Here is a 21,649-nt window from a genome sequence, read left to right as displayed (position 1 = left end):
GGGTATGGCGCTCGATATATCCATTTAGAAAATTATAGATGCACAGTTGTCACAATGACGTGAAAAAGCTTAATTTTTAAGATTTTTTAAAGAAGTGGCTACAACAGGGTCAATGGCCACAAATGGTGCGTCTACCCTACATAACATAAATCATGATTGAATGACGTATTCAATTGTTTTCGGTCACTTCCTGTTTCACCGGAAATGACTACAACTTTTTTATATGACATCCTCGGTATTTCTTTACTTTCTTCGATAGAAAATGACACTCTAATTAGAATAACCTATCATATCGACATATGTCGTTGATTATTGGTTTGAAATAAATATGAAGATGTCCTCCAATGAAAATGCAAGTATTTTAACCCTAATAATTCTAATTCTGAGCTAATAAATGATCTAAATGCTTTACCTAGGCTGGTTATTCAGAAGCTACAAACCTATCGATGAAAATATGAATGAAAATGTACTTTCTAACGCACAACCAGAGGATATTGGTACTCAGGTAGAGTATCAAGTTTATTATAATGCTTTTCTTAGCTTTAAATCAAATGTTTTTTGGTGTTTACGCGATCTTTACCACTTTTTTTCCCGCTAGCTCGTACGTAAAGGCATGACCAAGGTCATGTCGTGTCAATGTCACGGCCTTGACACAAATTCTTCATAAATTCAAATTTAGCATTTTGAGAGGGCTTTAAATAAGCAATAAATTTAGTTTAAAAACGGTTATATTTCAAAAACTACTCGGTATGACATTATAGTATTTTTGGAATGAAAATTTAATGGCAAATCCAATGAGCTAAAAATATAGTATTCCATTTAATAATGTACAAATTTTTAAAATGTGCGTTACCATTACATTATTATGTAAAAAAATTGAAATGAAAATCACAAACCAAAAACCTAATATAGAGCTTTTTTTTGAATCCAGAAGCCTGAGTCACCTTGTAGGTTTGTACATGGTTTGTACTATTGTGTGTATATTCTAATTCTTTTGTTTTATTCATTATAAATATATCCATACTAAATCCTAATTATTTACATTTTCTTAGTTATTATAATATGAGAATTTAAATTACATCAGCCTTAAAAATAAATTAAATTTCACATCATTCATTCCTTCTAGGACATTTCTTGTAATGCTGCGAATGTCAACTTTCTTAGTTGTAGTATTTTCATGTTAATGTTAAACGTTTTAAGCATCACTTGTTGTATTTCTCCCGCCATCAAGGAATCAAGCCCCAGTTTTGATAAACTCTGGTTCACATCAATTGTATCTGAAATAGGTATAGTCGCTGTTATCTCACGGGCAGTCAAATAGTCATAAATGACGTTAAATGTTAAATGGACATATATATTTTGAGTAGTTTTACGATTAAATATTCATTCAGAACCTCGCATTTAGTGGTTTCAATTAGCATAGAAATTTGTTTCTTTAATTTCAACGTAAGCATTCAGAACGCCAAAATTAGTGGTAGACATTTTCAATTAGTAGAAAAAGTTATGAAACTTTTAATTTTTCCACTAATTATACTTCAGAATTTGCGAGAAATGTCATTTTGGCCTTTGATTATCTTCCGTCAAGAGAAATTGTGGTTATAAATCAAAAGTTGATCGTTTAATAAGCTAAATATTAAGCTTTCTCTGTAGATACAACTGACTAACGCAAGCTGTCAAGACGCTAGGATATTCTATTAATTTTAATTGTATTTTTTAAACATTGTGAATGATCGTAAACTGAAAAGTATAAAGTGTAATTGAAACCACTAATTTATTCCACTAATTGCGAGCTTCTGAATGAAGCTTAAGGCTTCAGTCAAAATTTCGAAATTAGTGATTTCAATTAACGTAGAAGTTGTGTCCTCTAATTTTAATGTAAGCAGTACGTAATGTAATTTAGAACGTCAAAATTAGTGGTAGACATTTTCAATTAGTAGAAAAAGTTAATTGAGTATTTTTAAGATTATTACCTTATACTACTTATACAGGGTTGTTCATCACATACGACACGGAGTATTGTAGCTAAACGATTAGATTTTTACAAATTGTAAGTTTTGGGTTCGTTGAAGGACTATTAGAGCTACAATTTAAAAATATTTTTACAAGATACAGAGTGTCCCAAATAAGTAGAAATTATTATAGTTTTATTTTTTCAAATAGAACACCCTGAATATTATTTTATTTTTAGATTCTACGATTGAAATAAAGGTAAATTTCATTAAGGTTTATCACACTTAAACCTTACCGTTTTTAAAATATCTTCAATTTTATGAAATTGCAGTAAAAATTTTAAGGCTTTATTTCTCCAAGGGTATCGAAGTGTTTAATACTAAATATTAACTGAAGTTTATTTATTGATCAGATATTGTTTTGCAATAATAACAATACTACTACCTTATACAGACTGTCTAAAAATTTATATTAAATAATTAATAGCTTTAAACGACAATAAGTTGTTTAATTTAAATGGAACATCCCGTATATTTTAGGACAATCAGATGCACAATTTAATTTTCTATCAAATTGTATTATACCAGTTTTTACCTATCTCTTCAAGTTTTCGTAGAAAATGCATTTTCTTATAATTTAGACCTCATTTATCACTATACCCATGGAATATTGATATTTTAGATTATTTTTAAAGATAATGATCCCAGTATTCAAATTAATTATTTCAGTACATTAATTGACGGTTTACGTTGATTAAAAAAATCTAAAATGTCTTATAATATAGACCTCATTTATATATTTTTAAAGAGAACCAATTAATATGATCCCAGTATTCAAATTAATTATTTCAGTACATTGATTTGCTTACGTCGATTAATAATAATTACTCCAAATACTAAAAACTGAATTTTGCATGTGTATTAGACAGTGTAGTAAAAGTAACAGTAAAAAAAGTAAATTTTATTTAATTTTTTGACAAATGCTTATTTATAACAACAGAAACGTTCATTTTCATAACTTATTATTGTGGCTGATTTGAGTCAACTACAATATAATAATTTAACAAACATTTTAATAATTAATTTTAAGTGGAAATAATGGTGGTATATTAAATAAATTATTAGTAATAATTTGATACTATTACAGTTGAGGGTTGGAACCTTGGTGTTATTATTAGTAAATAAACATTAAATCACCACACACCAACTGTAATCTTCGATGGCTTCACGGTCAACGGAACTAAGTGTTTTGGTGCCAGGTGAGTTAGTGTTTTTATTTTGATTTCATTGGTATACTCTTTACAAATATTTAAATAATTTTCTTTTTTGTAAACAAATGGCCCTTGCAATATTATTATTTTACCACCTGTACATTTTGTACATATGCTGCTTTAAAAATATCTAAAATGTCAATATTCCATGGGTGTAGTGATAAATGAGGTCTATATTATTAGAAAATGCATGTTCTACGAAAACTTGAAGAGATTGGTAAAAATGGTATAATACGATTTGATAAACAATTAAATTGTACATCTGATTCATGTAAAATATTTATTCTATTTAAATTAAACAAGTTATTGCCGTTTAAAGCTAGTAATTAATATAGGTTTACATTTATATATATATATATATATATATATATACCTATATATATATATATATATATATATATATATATATATATATATATATATATATATATATATATATATATATATATATATATATATATATATATATATATATATATATATATATATAAATGAGGTCTAAATTATAAGAAAATGCATGTTCTACGAAAACTTGAAGAGATAGGTGAAGATGGTATAATACGATTTGATAAACAATTAAATTGTACATCTGATTCACGTAAAATATACAGGGTGATCCGTTTAAAAAAATACAACTATAATATTTTTTACTTATTTGGGACACTCTGTATCTTGTAAAATTATTTTTAGATTGTACCTCTGATAGTCCTTCAACGAAGCCAAAACTTACAATTTGTAAAAATCTAATCGTTTCGCTACAATACTCCGTGTCGTATGTGGTGAACAACCTTGTATATATTACCTATATTCCTTATTCCAATAATTTGGGCCACTGTCTCTACCAAAGATCTCTTCGTCGCATTAGGGTCTACATTTTTATCGGCTACAACGAAGGATGATACAACAGTTGTAGACTGCAGCATAAATGACTCCAAAACATCCAAGCACGAATCGATTCTTTGAGTTTCAAGATGGAACATGTTAAACGACTACAAAAATTAATTATATCTTAAGTATAAAACCTTAGTTTTTTTAATACGTAATACCTTGTTACTTTTTTGAGCATCTACGACAACTCCTACATCAGCTATATAGGCAAACAGTACTGCCAATGCTGGAAGCCCAGCTGAACTTCTTCTTTCACACAATCGTTCAAGAGCAGAATTTGCCATTGCGTAGTTTGTTTGGCCCGGGTTACCTCTTCCGCTGGATATCGAACTGAACATCACAAAATGTTCTAATTCAGGGCAGTATTTCCTAAAATATTAACAGTTTGGGAATACCTAATAAGTGATATTAATCAAATTGTATAATTACTTTGTCAAGAGGTCCATGTTCAATCCAGAATTAATCTTAGATTTGAATGCTGCCTTAAATGATTCTATGTTGTGGTTGACAAAGAGTGCATCGTTAAGCAGTAATGATACATTAAAAATACCTAAAATGAATGTTAAAGATGTATTTACATCATAAGCAAGTTGATGCTGGTGAGTGAGAGTAGTCTTGGCCTTAGTTTAATGTTACATCTTGTAGACCAAGACCGACCAGTGCAAGATCTACGCAATACCAAGACCACGACCCAGGATGCGAAGCTCTTGCGATCTTGCGGATTTTTTTTTTGTTTAAAGTAGAATATTTCCGTTTCGAGTCTTAAATAAGTTCAAATATTTTCAGGGCTGGTAGATCTCGATAAAAGAAACATATATTCTTTTTACCGATTTTCAAATAAGTCCAAAATAACGAAGATATTTTACTTTGAAAATAAAAAAAAATGATTTTTTGCTTAAATTTTGTGAACGACTGGATCATTTCTGGATTTTCTACCTATTTTGCCATATTATGAAGATTTTATCTCTTCAAAAGAGTCCTATGGATATTTCGCCACTATACTATATTTAGTATATAGATGTATCTGTTTGATCTCTCTCAGCATCTCTCTCTTAAAACCAAAAAACGGCTGGGACAAATCTTGGTTGAATCTGTGGTGTACTATGGTTGCGAAGTATGGGCTCTAACAGCCGAAATGAAACGGAGACTTACAGCCGTCGAAATAGACTATCTCAGAAGGAGCGAAGGTGTATCGAAAATGGACCGACAAATTACCAACATAAAGATCAGACACCGAATGAATGCTCCAGAGACAATTATAGACAGAGTCAAAATCAGAGGTCTCAAGTGGTTTGGCCATCTATTAAGAGTGCCGGAAGATTGATGACCGAAACGTCAGTTTCCGCGGAATCCTCCACAAAAAAGAAAGCGAGGCAGACCAAGAAGCTCGTGGAACAACACAATCAGGCCAGCGATGGCATCCAGACAGCTGGAAGAACTGGATGCATTTGATAGAGAGGTTTGGCGAAGGCGAACGGGAAAGCAGCAGTAGCTGTATGCTTGATTAATATACAACCCATGTCTAATCAAATCCCGTATATATTTATACATATATGTATCTGTTAAATCGTAAAAAAACTAAAGTGCTCTCGAATAGTTGCATTTAGATATTTTAAATAGTTTTTTCTTTGTGTTTTTTTGCTTCCGACGACGGGTAGAGATATACTTCCCGAAACGTTATGCATTTTCTGTCCGATAGGCCAAAAAAATAACTATTTTATTTTGTAGATTTTCTTACAGTGGCGAAATACCCATAGGACTTTTTTTAGGAGATTACTCCGCCACAAAGGTATACCTAGACATTTTTTATGAAGATGTTATGTTTTTAAATAAAAATTAATAAAAATTTTAAAAAAATCCAAATTTTGGAAAAATAACCTCGTAAACGTATTTCTGGGATCGATATTAAAGACTCACCCTGTATATGGTCTTATACAAAGAGCAAGACCAGGGCCGCAAACAGGATTAGTGTTAGATCAAAACCAAGATTAAAACCAATCAGTGGAACAGATAGACAAAACCAAGATCCAGCATGCAACATTTTTGCGGTCTAGCATTATTTTCACGTGTTCAAAGATTACAATCACTCAACTTTGGAGAAAACTAACGATAAGAACTTATAAAAGATTTTTTATAAATCAGTTAAAGATTTTGTATATTGAAGACCCCAGATGTATGATGTTACTCTGTATAATCGAAGCTGTAATAGGTCTACTAACAGGGTGTAACAGGTGTAAGTTGAATAAACATCTAAAGCTGAATCTATCTAAGTCAATTTGAATACGAATGGACAGAACATACTTTATGCGAATGGCATAGTCTGGCAATTAGACCGTCCTTTAGACTAGGTCATGATAAGAGATTTACAAAGAGCTATATGGATATGGGTTCAGTCTCCAAATTGCTAGACTTTTTGAAAAAGATAGGACTGGAGAATGTAACCTGGAAGAGGACACCAATATATCTGTAAAGGTCGTAGTGAAACAGGCTGATAGCCACTAACTAGGAACTAAAGCCTTAATAATTACATAACATATTGTAACAGGAATTTACTAAAAATATCTTACCTTTTACAGGACCCATACTTTTACCAAGTTCAACTAAACTTCGAGCGCCCTCTAACGTAGATGTGTCATCTGTATTAATTATAACACGAACGTCTTGACCAAGGGACCATTTTTTCAAACAATACCGCTGATATCCATTGGACAGGCCACGTCTGGAGTTTAAAATTATCTTCCTAGCTCCCCTGTTGATCAAAAATTGTGTTAATTCCAGACCAAAACCTCCCAGACCTCCTATTAAAATATAAGTTCCAATTGATGAGAAATAGAGTCTTCTCAAGGCAGGTATAAATCTTTGAGGCGACTGGATAGTTTTGGAATCTTCATTTCGAATTTTAATCAATATTTTTCCGATGTATTTATTACTAGACATCAGTTTAAAAGCATCATCTATTTGATCTTCTTCAAAAAGAGATCGTGGTAAAGGTTGAACAACATGTTTCATAAGTCCTAGAGAAAATGTTAGTATAAATTAAGATAGAAATTTCTGGACCAATAAAACTAAAAACCTTCAGAGAGAAGTTTACAAACTCTTTGCTTAACTTCCGTTTTATCAGTTAATAAGGCATCAATATGCACTGAGTGGAAACTCGAATTTTTCGCAATCAGACCGGAAGGAATTTGTAAATCTTTCAAAGAATTAAAATCCCCTATATCCAGAAATCTTCCCCCATAAGCTAGGCATCTTGCAGATGCTTGGAATAAATCTTTTGTTAAAGAATTGAATACAACATTAACTCCTTTTCCATTTGTTCTTTCCTTTATTAATTGTTCAAAAGAACCATTTTGGTAACTACCTACAAAAAAAGATCGCTCATAAACATTTTACTGTGCCATTACAGTTCATTTACAATAATCGAGGGTTGGAACATTTGATGCTACAACAGCAAAATAAAGCACTAATTTACAACAATACGCCAAAACAATTCACTATTGTACTGGACTAGCGTATCTGCTCATGATTAAACGCGTGTCCATCAGTGCAACAGTAAATTGTTTTGGTGTATTGTTTTATGTTGTTATTAAAATTTAAAACAAATAAAAATTAGTTTATGTTACCTATGTTTTTAGATTTCAATTTGGGAAACAGTTCAAGAACAAATATTTTCTCTTCTTCTGACCCAACTGTTGTGTACACTTCACAGTATATGCTTAAAGCAATGGTAATTGCTGCCAAGCCGACATCTCTGCCACCAGCGTGTATTAGTATAGATTCTCCCCCTTCCAATCTACCTCTGTCAATTAATGCATAGTAACTCTAAAATTGAATACTTTAATATTGAAATAATTTCTTCGAACTTCCACTTTTTTATTTATTTATATTTACACATATTCGTTATCTCCATTGTTTCACCTTTTTGAATACACGTTTTTTTATGTCCGTAATATATAAACAATATACTTTTGATTTCTACTCTTGAGAATTACTCTTGACGGACGATAATCAAAAGTTAAAATTACATTATTCGCAAATGTTCAAATATAATTAGTGGCAAAAGTTAAAAGTTTGTACTAATTGAAAATGACTACCACTAATTTTACCACTAAACTACCACTAAACTTCTACACTAATTGAAACCACTAATTTATTCCGCTAATTTTAATGTTCTGAACAAAGTTTTAGGGCCAAGCAAGGTTTAGCCTTGCTTTAGCAAGGGTTTACATTAGTTCATACTTTGCCAAAACGTTGTTTAAATTAAATAAAGATACTAGAAGTTCTATTTTTTTTTTAGTTTCAATACTACGAATTACTGTCTACTGTATTATAATAAATATTAACAATAACCTTTATTACTAGCTTTATTACTTTTTGCTAATATGAAATATACGATCAAAAATAAAGTGTACATACAGCAATATAAGCAGAAGGTACAGATGCCGCTTGTTCCAAAGTCCAGTAATCTGGAACGTTCCACGTAAATATTGGATCAGTTACTGTTTGTAACGCTATTGTATTATTTGACAATCCCATAACTCGTTTTCCTTCTTTAGTTATACCAGCGTATTCTATTCCTGTTGGACTAAATTCTCTCGATCTGTTTCTCGAGTGGGACTTTTCTGAAACCGCCATATTTGTGATGCCACCATAATAGACATACACATATTGAGAGTTATTCCAGAGTCTAAAAAATTTTCACAAATTAGGAAGTTCCTAAATGGAAGAACAATAATCATAATATCATACTTTAAATAAAATATACAGGAGAAACAGACAAGAATCCAAGAACCTAACTGTAAAACCACATAGGTAACGCTAATGCTCAGCAGGAAAAATGTAAGGATTAAAAGAGCCAGTCTCTTGGCAGGAGATATGGCTGTGTGTATGTGATAAGTGCTAATTGAATAAGCTCTGTCCATATAAAAGAACCCCCAAGCAAAAAATCTCACATTACAGATGCAACATTACAATCAATCCCCAAACAGCTTGCTTTATAATGTTGATTTCTAAACGTTGTGTCGTGGTTGATGGAAGGTTGCAAAAGAAACATTAAAGAGTAACTAAATACTTGAGTTGCCAACCGTCTTCCATTTCAAAGGACAGTCGTCTTTTTGATCATGTATTGAAAAAGTCGTCCTTTTGACACAACAAGCCATTTTTTGAGACAAAAAAGTTTGTAGAAAATGGTTTCTTTTATTTTTTATTTAAACAAATTTTGATATAACCTCCAGGCAATCAAAAAAAGTAATGTAGCACCTTGCTTTACAAAGTTTTGGCAATGTTGCAATAATAAAATTTCGCTTGTTGAGAAGTCTTGGTTGCAGACTCTGGCTATAAAAATATTTACGTACCTACCTTTTTAAGATCTAAAGCTAAAAATCCTGAAGCTGCAGAACACATATTATGTAGCTGCGAAGCCGTGACATTTTCTGTTTCGAAAAGCAATGCTCGAATCAGAGAAACTATATGCTCTCATCCTAACAAGGCCCTGCAAAAGCTGGTGCAGGACAAAGGGATAAGAGACTGGGTGTAGACATAGAAAGGAGACTAACTCAATAGGTAGGGTTTTCGGCATAGGGAAACCTCTTAATATTTAGGAAGAAAAATTGTAGTTACCTTTCACATTCTGGCGACTGTTCTATCCAGGTCATTGTTGTCAAATCTCCAGGTACCCGAGCGATACTACAAGCACTCGAGACTTTCATCTCCTTCATCAATTCCAGTGGAACATACCTATAACTACCCCAAACCCCATTTCTCAATACATTGCATGCCAAATTCTTTTTAACTTGTTTCGCGTAAAACGGATGATCGAGAGAAAAACTTTCAGATTTGGGATCATCAATGAAAATGCACTTGAACCAGGTGTTTAGAATGGGTTCTAAATTTAAACTACGTACTAATCCCATAGAACCACTAATATCATCACCGTTATTTACGAGATATACTACATCTGTTTTGTTTTGTATAGCTGATTTGACTTTTTCTAGCCATCCAAATTCTGAGTTGCTAACAATAATTATAATTGATGTAGGAGAAGTGTTGTTTATATATCTTAATAAATATATATTATCTGAAAACAGAAAGAAAAGTATAGTTGACATTTGGTTAATATTAATTTACTAAAGTAAAAAATCAAAAACATTTAAAGTATCAAAATATTTTAGAATACCACAAATTTATAATTTCCTTTATATTTATACAAAAAAGTGATATGTATTAATTGATGCACTGATGATAATATAATTCTTAATTGTAATGCAATAGTTCATAAAAACTTTTTATTTGCTTTAGTTGTATTTTTTCCAATTCTTTATATTTTCAAATACATAATGACAGCGAAAATGTTAACCAACCCCAAATTTGAACCACTCCTATGGAGAAAATACAGAAAATGGTAACGACATTAAAAAACAGAAAAACCCCAGGCATATATGAAATAAAGAGAGGTGAGTTACAGATTCTCGTTAACAAAATACTTACAGACAAGAATATACCATCCGAATAAAAAGAAAGCATTTTGATACCAATCTTTAAAAAAGGAGAAAAAGCAGATCCACAAAACTACCGGGGTATCAGTTTGATGAGTGTCATGTCGTACAAAAACTGTTTACTAAAATTTTAGCAGAAGAAGTAATGTCAACCGGAATTTGTGAAGAACAACAAGGATTTAAAAATAACAGGTCTGCAATAGATGCCATATTATTTATCATCCGCCAAATAATTGAAAAAGCCATAGAGTTTAATAAGACAGCTTTTATGTAATTCGTTGATCGTACCCAGTCATTCGATAAGGTTCAATTAACTGATGTCATAAACATACTGTAAAAAAGGAGAATTCAGTCAAATATTATAAAAGTTATCGAAGAGTTGAATACTGAGAACTACACATATGTAAGAGCGGCCAATAAACTAAGCAGAAAAATAGCTGTGACAACCGGAATCAGACAAAGAGATAGTTTAAGCCCAACCCTGTTCAACATCGTAATGAACGAAATCATAAATGAAGTAAAGCAAGCTGGGATATGGACTGGGAGATAAAAAAAATAAAAATAATATGCTATGCTGACGATGCAGTACTCATAACTGAAAACGAAGATAACTTACAAAATCTTCTATATAAGTTCCAACAAACGGTGACAAAAAATCTATTTAACATGCAAATATCTGTGAAAAAAACAAAATTCCTTACAATATCTAGAGAGCCTAAGAGATGCAAACTCGAAATCTATGATCAGAGTGTAGAACAAGTGATGTCATTTAAATATCTATGAGCAAATATAACAAGCACTAGGAATCTCAGAGAGGAAGTAAAAACCCAAACAACAAAGGCATCATTAATATCAGGATATTTAAGGGATATAATTTGGCGAAATAAATATATCAGCGTCAGAAGCAAATTTAGAATTTATAAGGTGCGTGTGACCGATTATGACATATGCAATAGAGACTAGAGCAGAGAACACAACCACAAAACAGCTCCTAAGAATAACAGAAATGCGAACACTTAGATCAATTACAGGATATACCTTATATGACCGGAAACGAAGTGAGGATATAAGAGAAACATGCGAAGTACAGGATGTAATAAGATGGGCAAGAAACAGGAGAAGAGAGTGGAGAGACCATGTTGACAGGATGCCAAATGAGCGGTTAGCGAAAATTGCCAAGGAGAAAAGACCCAACACACCTCGACCGCCGCGCCGGAATGACCACCGGTATGAAAGCTGGTTTTCATCATCCCAATTGTTCTTAGGAAACCATTGAAGAAAACACAGGACTTGGTCCTAACGTATGAAGAACAAGAAGAAGTTTTATTTTTTTGTATCCTAAATTCCAGTTTGTAGAATTAACAAAATAACACCTAAAATAATAAAATCTTGTTAGACTGACATTCTAAATTGGTTAGACTGACATCTACATTGGTCCAAACAACACAACTTAAAGTGGTTGAAAGCCCGAATTGTCCAGAGGGAAACTCATAGTAAGGAAACACAAATTCAAAGAAGCCATTTGTATAACAAATTATAATAACATCTTTAGCAATCCAAGATCCAAGTATAATAGAAATCTCCATGATATGCAGGCGTTCTCAATGAACAATCTCACGCTTGACTACACCCAACTTTTTCACAAGCCTTGCTCTAGTATATAATCCTAGTAGTCTTAGGTTACTTTATCCTAGTAACCATAGATTAGTTTTTAATTGATAACGATCATTGATACATCTGACTATTGATGAGTGTCAACTGATTAAAGTTTCAAAAGTATCTTACCTTCCGTTTCACAAATAGATGAATAAATCAGCTCACACTGACTATTTAGACCTGGATCTGTTCCTACGTACAAGATAAAACAGTTATTTATTAACGTAGTTACTTCAATATCTAAAGTGTCGGTTATAATACAGTCCCAATTCATCCAGGTATCATCGACAAAATTAACTTTAGCATATGGTTCATCTGCTAAAACCTCCATCAACGTTTTCATTATAAATTTATTTTCGTCTGCTGTTATGTTACTTCGAACATCCAAATTAACTCCTTTGATATTCTCAAAACCAATTTCTAGAGCTATGTTTAAAGCAGTACGAAAATTTGTAATGGATTCGGGATTTTGTAGATAAGGCACGAATGTATGTCTGGTTATGACTGGTGGTTTTTGAGTAACACCTTTCTTTGGAACTGATGTCAATTCAAAATTAGTTATTTCTACACCAGCGGATCTAATGACATTTCGGTTTCTATTGTAATATGCCCAAGTTACTAAAACAAGTAATTATACAGGATCCGAATTATACAGTCCGAATGGTAATCGGGAAACTTTGACAACAAATTTTGCAGATAAAAATAAGTAAAAAAGTTCGTATAAATACATGTCCTAAAATACTTTTACTCCAGTAAATAAGGACACGAAAAGACCCAAATCTCTTGACGACTTCTTAGGCGGATTGTGTACCTCTTGGGGAATAGTTTTTGGGGGACAATTGTAACGCCACCGTGCTCGGTAAGCTTTGGCTGAAAAAATGATCCCAAATGGCCGAAAAATCAGTATTTCGCAAATATCTACGAAAATATATAATTTACAAAAAAATTCTTGGAATAAAAAATGAAGCTTAGGATATTATCTACAATAAAGGTCCTGATACTTTTTTCGCAAAATCCCTAGAAAACGCTTAAAAACGAAACTGAAAGGTCAAAGAACGGGTTTTCCGCCAATATTGACCGATATATGGCATGTAGATGATTTTCATGATCAAATTGAAGATGGGGTCCTTAGCTAAATATTACCCTGACACTTTTTTTCGTAAAGTTGTTTGTAAAAAAAGCAATTTGACTAGTCGTAATTATGCAATTTTCTTTTGTTTCACAACACTTTCCGGAAATCCCAAAGAAGCGGAAAAGGCCACTCACCAATAGTTGTTTTTTTATTAAAATGTGATTAAACAAATACTTCAAACTTTGTGAGTTTGGTGTCAAATACTTCAAAGTTAAGTGTATTGTTGTGGTTTTGTTTTGGTTTTGTGAGTTGCTTATAGAAACTCTAAGAAACTGTTCAAAGAAAATCTTGACAAATAAGTTATTATTAGTGAAAATATGAATAAGTTTGTAAGAATCTGAAAATTTTTGGGCCAAGAAATGGTTTGCCCGGTTTTTTATTATCATAAAATATGACAACATTTAAAATTTGATAACTGTTGATTCTACCTTTTAAACAATCTTTGAATGATAAAAAATATTAAATTCTAGCCGAGTTATTAAACAATTTATCCTATCAATCAATGATACGCTTATAAAATCTACCTTCGGAGCATTAAGACTTTTGAGAGAGAAAATTGAGTAATTGATTACCTAAGCTTCATCTTTTTATACAAATACAGGGTGAGTTTCCTACGACGTTCTCTATGGGTATGTCGGAAACTACTGGAGATAGAGTGTCGGTTAAATGGGAAAAGAATTGCAGTTATATGGGGTCATAAATTTGCGCCTTTTAGATTTTTGAAAAAGTTCATGGCTTACTACCCAAATAGCATCTATCTAACTTCGAACTAAATCTGACCTGAAGCGACGTCGGACTTTGTGCAAATTTAGGTCGGGCGCTGGTGATACGACCGGTGACGTCGCTTTTCTATTAAAAGCGACGTCGTTGGATCCGAGTCGGTAAATCCAACGATCTGTCGACGTACAAAATAACAACGTACCATTTTTATTAATTTCCCAACGTCGTTCCCACGTTGGCTTGCACGACGTACATATACTTGAACTAGCCCGACGTCTACCCATTGTCCGAATAGGATACGTCTCACTGATAATCCCTAAACTAACGTTCAATTATATTTTGTTGTATTTTATGTTCATATTTATAACCTAATTTACGTATCTCTATTTACGTCCGTAAATACAACCCTTTAAGTAGCATTTGCGACCTAATGAACATCATGAACATAACCTAATAAAAAGTTTTTGTAAACAAACTTAATTTTTTTATTATGCCTAAAAAACACTAAAAGGCATTTAGACATTCATCTACATTTTACAGAAAGAGGTAGAGGCTTTTGCAAAATAATAATAGTAGTAGTGATGTCTTGCCTCCACCCATGCATAAATGCTTTTTATCCGGAAGAGATGCTGCATTACACTGATGCATCTTAATTTCATTTTTTAGCTTAGGAAATCAGCAGACCCCATCCTCCTCCTACATGTGAGGTTAGGCTTAAAAAAGTGGCTGCCCATTTTTTTAACGAGAAAACAAAATCTAAAATATAGTTGCACAAATCCACAAATCACTGATACGCAAAGTGAGGTTACGTGGCGTACGCTGGAATTATATACGTCATAATACGATTGCCGGTCGTCCGGTTTGATGACTTCGGTCGTGTGAGACGACTAACGTTGGAGACCCGGTCGGAGTTGGTATATTGGTAGTTCATATTAAGTCGGACACAGAAATCCGCCATTCTTAACAAGTATCCGATTGTCAGCCATTTTAAGATCGTTTTTTGTTTTTAAAATTTATATTCACATTTCGATTTCTAGTAGAATAATATTGAAAAGATTGTGTTTGGGGGGAACCACAGTACAGTTTTATGATTAAACCAGCTAGAAAATTAAAAAAATATTTTGCGAGTTACTTTTTTATAGATATTTTTATTTCATAAATCTACCTAATTTTGAAGGCGCTCGTTGTTTTCCACAGTATTTTAATCAGATATATCAAAAAAGTGACTTCCGTTGACAAAACTGATGTCTGGATTAATGATTCAGAATTATTATAATATGAAATTAGATAGGCACTTATAGTTATATTCGAGGAGTGATTATGAATCCATTTGTAATTAGGTAGTTTGGTTAGGTTTTTATGTATTCTTGGTAGCGAATATGAAACCAAACGTAAGGTAAGTGCTTAGCGACGAATTTTAAGTGACTAAAATCCTACGTAATATGACGTTGGTAATTAGTAGAATTACATTCCCTATTAGGTCAGATACCGACGTCGAGGCGACCCGAAAATGTATTCCCCATTTAGGTGCAAATAAGGGTCGTCAGGTGGTCGAACCGACGTTGGTACCCAACGTCGGGTTTATTGAACGCGACGTATACCCGACGTTAGATAACGTCCAAATGCTACTTGGGTAGATATTTCGAAAAAAACAAATTTCGGCTATTTTAAAAATTGTCCCTAATTCCATTATAAGCTATTTTAGACAATTAATAAGATTGTGTCGTCCATTTTTCTCTAAGGCCTGTCATTTTTGACATATGACACAAACATATGTTTTTTTTTAAATGGAAACCATATTTGGCCATGACTTCATAAAAAGCGCCATTTTTTAAGCTTTTCGGCGATATAAGCTATAATATGTTCGAAAAATTACTTTGTAGCGTACTTTGTGTGAGTTGTAGCTTATTCTTATAATTTTTAAACAATTTCACTTAGTTAGCCATGGAAACAAGTTCAATTGCCGTTGCTCTCAGAAATGTGAAGCTGTCATATCCAAACTGTGTGAATTAAAATAAACAAAAATTGTAAATATGAATTTTTCAAATGAAAAAAAGCGTGTAGATACTCGCGCATCAATAGAGTGGGCCCAACATGACTTTCATTATGACTCCCCCCCTAAAATGAAAGAAATATTAAACATTATTTATATCATAATTATTTAGACTCAGAGATAGAAAGAGGTGGACCAATTGTATGGGCCTCGATCACCTAAGATTTTTATGCGGTATGGTTAACGAGAAGGTTTACAAAAAACCTTATGAATTAAGAGAGGTAATCGAAGTGGCGGTACGAGAGAAGTTTAATTAAGTCGACCGGTCCTTCTGTGAGAATAGGTAGTAATTCAGTTTTAAAAAGATGCAACTAAAAACAATGGCGGATTTTTTGAACATTTTCTAAAATAACTTGAAGAGTATGTAGTGATATTATTTTTTTAAGTTTTAGTTCGTGTAATGTAAATTGTAAAGAACCTTTTAATAAGATATTCTGACATTTATAAGTTATAAATCATAACAAAATAAGAATACCATGTAATCTAAGTGAAATTAGTCAAGAAAGATAAGAACTGGCTATAACTAATTTAATTTTTCTAATATGTCTTTTAAAGCTTTCTCTAAAAAACGCAACATTCACCGGTCAACGTATCCTCGAAAATGTATGGTCAAGAAAAGTTAAACCAATAATAATCGTACACATTTCTCTTCAGCTGAAAAATTGATATTTACAATTTTTGTTTATTTTAAGTTACAAAGTTTGGATGTGACAGTTTGATATTTCTTAGAGCACCGACGATTGAACTTGTTTCCATGGCTAACTAAGTGAAATTGTTTCAAAATTATAAGAATTAGCTATAACTCAGTAATTTTTCGAAGAAAACATATTATAGCTTATATCGGCGAAAAGCGAAATGGCGTTTTTTATGAAGTCATGGCCAACTATGGTTTCCATTTAAAAAAAAACATATGTTTGTCATATGTCAAAAATTTCAAAAAAAAAGTCAAGGCTTTAGAGAAAAATGGAGGACACAATCTCATTAAGGATGTAATTATCTTCTTATATCTGAAAACTTTTTGTCTAAAATAGCTTATAATGGCATTAGGGACAATTTTTAAAATAGCCGAATTTTTAAAATTAGCCGAAAAATCTAAAAGGCGCATAATTATGACCCCACAAAACTGCAATTCTTTCCCCATTTAACCGACTCTCTATCTCCAGTAGTTTCCGAGATACCCATAGAGAACATCGTAGGAAACTCACCCTGTATAAAAAATACGAATATGCAATTTACAAAATTTTTCAGATTTTTGCGAAAAACTGATTTTTTGGCTATTTGGGTCAATTTTTCCCCTAAAACTACTTCCCAAAAGATACACAAGTCCCGGTCAACGAATTAAGCCATAGTTTCAACCTTCATTTACTGGATTAATTTTGAAAAAAACGAAATGAAAATAAACCGTTTACACCCTGTATCACCGAAAGGAAGCATTTCAGGACATGAATTCATACATTTTTTTACTTATATTTATCTGCAGAAGGTATTTTCGAAGTTTATTAAATTATATTAGTGAGTACTCACTGTTACTATCTTCAGATATATCGGACAAAAGCTTTATAGGATCCACCACAATTTTTTCTATTTTAAACGGTAGAAGTAGATCAGTATGATCAACAGATATTCGAGCTAACTGAAACAAACTGTCCAAAAATGCGGAAAAACTTTTATTCCACGACACTTCTGCGTAACTTCCACTTAAATCAGCCCTTTCCAAACCTTGAAACTCTCCTGAGTATGACAGACGTCTTAAATGAAGTAGTTTGTAAATACTACTCTTACCTAACTGCAAATCGTGGTCTCTAATTTCTGGTTTATGGTCTAAATTTAGGAAATTCTGCGATATGTCTTCTGGTGCAGCGATTGTTCCTGTACAACACACTGACTCTCCATGGAATACTTCAAAGTACCCCGATGTTCTCATTATGTTAATATAAAAAACGAGATCTTCGTCACCAAGAAGTAGGTTTGTGCGAAGAAACTTGACGGAATGGAATACTACAGGTAAATTGCTAACTTCTTTTGCCAATGTTTCTGCTAAAACACTCCAAACCAATACCTGAAATATAATATATGTTAACCAAATCGCCCAAATCTGTGGTCTGCGTACTTAAAAATGTTCAACATGTTGAAAGATATCGCAGATCTAATCTCTTCGATGAGATATTTATCGAAACCGCTATTACACGTTCACATTTTGCAAAATTTTCGAAAAGACATGTAGCTCAAAAACGAAGAGGGCTATAAAAATGTTATTTACAGCATCATTCCAAAAAAGTGGAACAGGTTTTTGCAAACCCCACCCTTCTATCTTCATTATCATTAGTAACGAAGATTATATAACAAGATTTCAACCAAAATGGAACACCCTCTGTACATTTCAAGTCTCTTAGATACTGTTGCGTATAGGACCCTTTTCAATATTAAGGATAATTAAATGTGTCTAATAAAATAGGTAAAGAAGTTCTTACCAAATAGGCCATAGCTGGCATGACCACATCGCCATCAACTAAATGACCAGTTAAATATCTATAATTTGGTAATTGCGTATTTACTGTAATTCGTTCACCAAAAGCACTCAACGGATCATAATATGGCACATTCCTGAAAGTAAAATTTACATAATAATTGGTAATAATAAAAATATTAATTTTATTATTTTCATACCAATTTTCTTTGTGATCCCATTTGATTAATGAACCGATATTACAAGTTCCTTTTCCCACTGGGTATGACACTTGGTTATAAAATGTTGTTAAATCAGGTTGGCCACCATTAATAAATAATCTAAATAAGAAATATAAAAGAATAAGTGTGCAGAAAAATCGGTAACAGTTGGTGTGCATGTCATCAAAAACGTCCAAATTATTACCAAGTTAATATTTTACAAATAAATCTTCGTTTGCATTTTAAAGCGTGCTTCTTCTTTCTTATAATCTTATATTATCAATATACATCAAGTAAACAAATTAGTCAATAAAAAAGGCTTTAAATGTTGCCAGTTGTTATGAGATTTTTTTGTTACAAATCTAATTTTCCTCATTTTTTTTTTCTAATCTGACTTTTGTAATTTTCAAATTATATTCCGAGTTTTATTTGACAAAATTTGAAATTAAATCTGCCTTTTATTTAGTTAAAACTACGATTTTCATAGTAATAAGATAATTACCACTAAATGCTAGAAATAATGCTAGGTAAAATTTGCTACAGAAAACTTCCTAGTACTTAATTTAGTTATGTAGGTAATGATAATAATCACAGACAAAGTAATAATGTAGATGTAAAAAATATGGCTCAAGCACAGATTAGGTATACTATATGTATACAGATAAAAATATTATCCCTAATTCGTGGTACGAAAATTGTTTTTTATGACGATGTGCAAACGAGTAAAATTTCCTGTGCGCAAAAATAAACTCGCGTAAAATAAGAATAAACAGCGTAATAGAGAGATATCGCTAAACCGAATAGCGGGCATGGACGTTAATAAGGCCAGGTGTTAAAAATTTTTCTGTGAAAATGCATAAGAAGCGTACCATTTTCATTTATTGATAAAATACTGTAAACTATAGCAAAATTTGAAAAGTAATCTGGAATTAGAATTCGGAAACAGAGACGTTTTAGCGTGTTTTGATTGTTTTGGTTAGGTACGTTTTGGTATGGTTTGGTTTGCTGGTTTATTTTTGTTTTTTTTTCTCGGCACAGTATTGAAGTCTAAATTACAGTACCTACTAGGTTAAGTTCATACCTACACAAGAAAAGTGCTTAGAATGCAAAGCAAGAACACGTTTTCATGTAACTGATTTCAGTTTTTCTAAAGTCGAAAAAAAGAGAATGGTGCATTTTCGCAGAATTTTTTTTATGATTCTGTGTTTAGGGAGGCTTTTATATACTGGATGTTTTTTTGTTGTTTTTATAAGTGATTTCAAGTAAAAAAAACTTCACCCAAAAATATTTGTATATGTGTCTGAAATTGAAGTGAAAAATCGGTGATAAAATTTTGAACTTTATTCAACATTGTCAAAAGTCAAAGTAAAAAAGCTAGCCTTGGCAACATTGCGAGGTGCATTCGTCAAATATTTTGATGACATGCATACCAAGTTTTGTTGATTTTCTTATAAAAAAATCTTCGTATATTTCATGACTTGTAGAAGAATGTCTGCTTTAATTAACGTACTTTCCTATGTTGGATAATAAGAATTGAACATTATCGTTGCTACTTCTGTTGGCCAATCCCAAGCAAGTCACTGCTGGACCCAATTCCCTCTTCAAAATTGGAGTGAGTAATGCGTGTGGTGCCACTTCAATCACAATAGCATTTTTCGGAATGCGTCTTATCACCTGATCAAATAGCACAGTACTTTTGATATTATTTCCATGATATTCAGCACTATTATACCTAGCTGTTGAATTATTAACAATATCAAATTCATTCCATGAGCTTGAAATCCATTTTGAGGATCTTAATTTTGGATCTGGTATAACTTCTTTAACAAAATCCTCGAAAATTGGCACCGCATTTTCGATGTACTTTGTATGAAAAGCGTAACCAGCTGATTCAACTAATCGCGCAAAAATTCCACGTTTTGATGAAACTTCAACAAAACGTTTGACTGTGGGTTTTTCTCCTCCAACTGTCACACTGTTGAGTCCATTGACACAAGATATGTAGACTCCTTCTGGGAGTAATGGTAGACATTCTTTTCTACTTAAACCGACTGCAGCCATTTGCATATCGTTTCTGCAATTTGCCTGGATATTGGAATAACCTCTGGCATATCCTAGCAAAGTTGCTTGCTCTGCAGTTAGGTCACCGTTGCAATAAGCACATCCTAGAATGGTACAAATTAAAAGAAATTTATTTACTAAAATTCTAAGGCTTAATTAGGAGATATCAGAGTAGGGTGCACCAAAAAAATAAATATTTTTTTTCGTTTTAGTTATCATGAAAATATCGTGCAGGATGATGAAAAAAAATTCTGGTAAAGTTTGAGCTTTTAATATTAATATCCTCATCGTGTTTTTTTATTTCCCATTTAAATAACATGGGGAACACACATTTTTTTTCTTTGGAATTTTATTTCTAACAAATCAGCGTTTTGTAAAAATCAATACAGTACATCTGCTGGATCTGTGTCTATGAAAGGAATGCGGACAAAAAACATTTAAATAAACAGCAATATATTTTATACGTCGACTTGACGAGTACGTCACCGCAAATCGCTCCGCCCACTCGTTTTATTGGCTACTTGCAAATTTGTCGAATTTTTATTGATGGGACGCGTCGTCTAATTTTTTATGAAAAACATCGAGAGAATATTGTTTCCCCTCTCACGGATACCCCGTCGCTACAGAACGGACAGACGTACTGTACATATTCTTGTATGAAATTGAACGGTCTCCAAAAAAGTCTGATATGAATTTTAAGTTAATCGGCTCCTTTGAAAGTTATTGAAGGTTAAAGTTCAACTTCAAATCGTATATAA

General features: G+C 32.2%; 1 protein-coding gene across 1 annotated transcript in view; it reads right to left on the bottom strand.

The window, feature by feature from the left end:
• Positions 1–814: 814 nt before the first annotated feature.
• LOC115887549 (fatty acid synthase-like) overlaps positions 815–21,649 on the bottom strand; it is a 51,030-nt gene continuing 30,195 nt past the window's right edge. Inside the window, exons 9-22 of the mRNA XM_030907010.1 lie at positions 20,341–20,995; positions 18,831–18,950; positions 18,635–18,767; positions 17,688–18,222; positions 12,388–12,876; positions 9,728–10,184; positions 8,525–8,795; positions 7,732–7,930; positions 7,182–7,469; positions 6,676–7,122; positions 4,538–4,658; positions 4,267–4,477; positions 4,023–4,209; positions 815–1,277 (exon numbers count right to left, since the gene is read on the bottom strand). Of these exons, the coding sequence (XP_030762870.1) occupies positions 1,123–1,277; positions 4,023–4,209; positions 4,267–4,477; positions 4,538–4,658; positions 6,676–7,122; positions 7,182–7,469; positions 7,732–7,930; positions 8,525–8,795; positions 9,728–10,184; positions 12,388–12,876; positions 17,688–18,222; positions 18,635–18,767; positions 18,831–18,950; positions 20,341–20,995 (4,268 nt within the window). The 3' untranslated portion in view covers positions 815–1,122. The remainder of the gene's footprint in view (positions 1,278–4,022; positions 4,210–4,266; positions 4,478–4,537; positions 4,659–6,675; positions 7,123–7,181; positions 7,470–7,731; positions 7,931–8,524; positions 8,796–9,727; positions 10,185–12,387; positions 12,877–17,687; positions 18,223–18,634; positions 18,768–18,830; positions 18,951–20,340; positions 20,996–21,649) is intronic.

The sequence above is a fragment of the Sitophilus oryzae genome, unplaced genomic scaffold, assembly GCF_002938485.1.
Source record: "Sitophilus oryzae breed Bouriz unplaced genomic scaffold, Soryzae_2.0 scaffold_577_pilon_pilon, whole genome shotgun sequence".
In the NCBI taxonomy this organism is placed as follows: domain Eukaryota; kingdom Metazoa; phylum Arthropoda; class Insecta; order Coleoptera; family Curculionidae; genus Sitophilus; species Sitophilus oryzae.
This window is presented reverse-complemented; position numbering and strand designations above follow the sequence as displayed.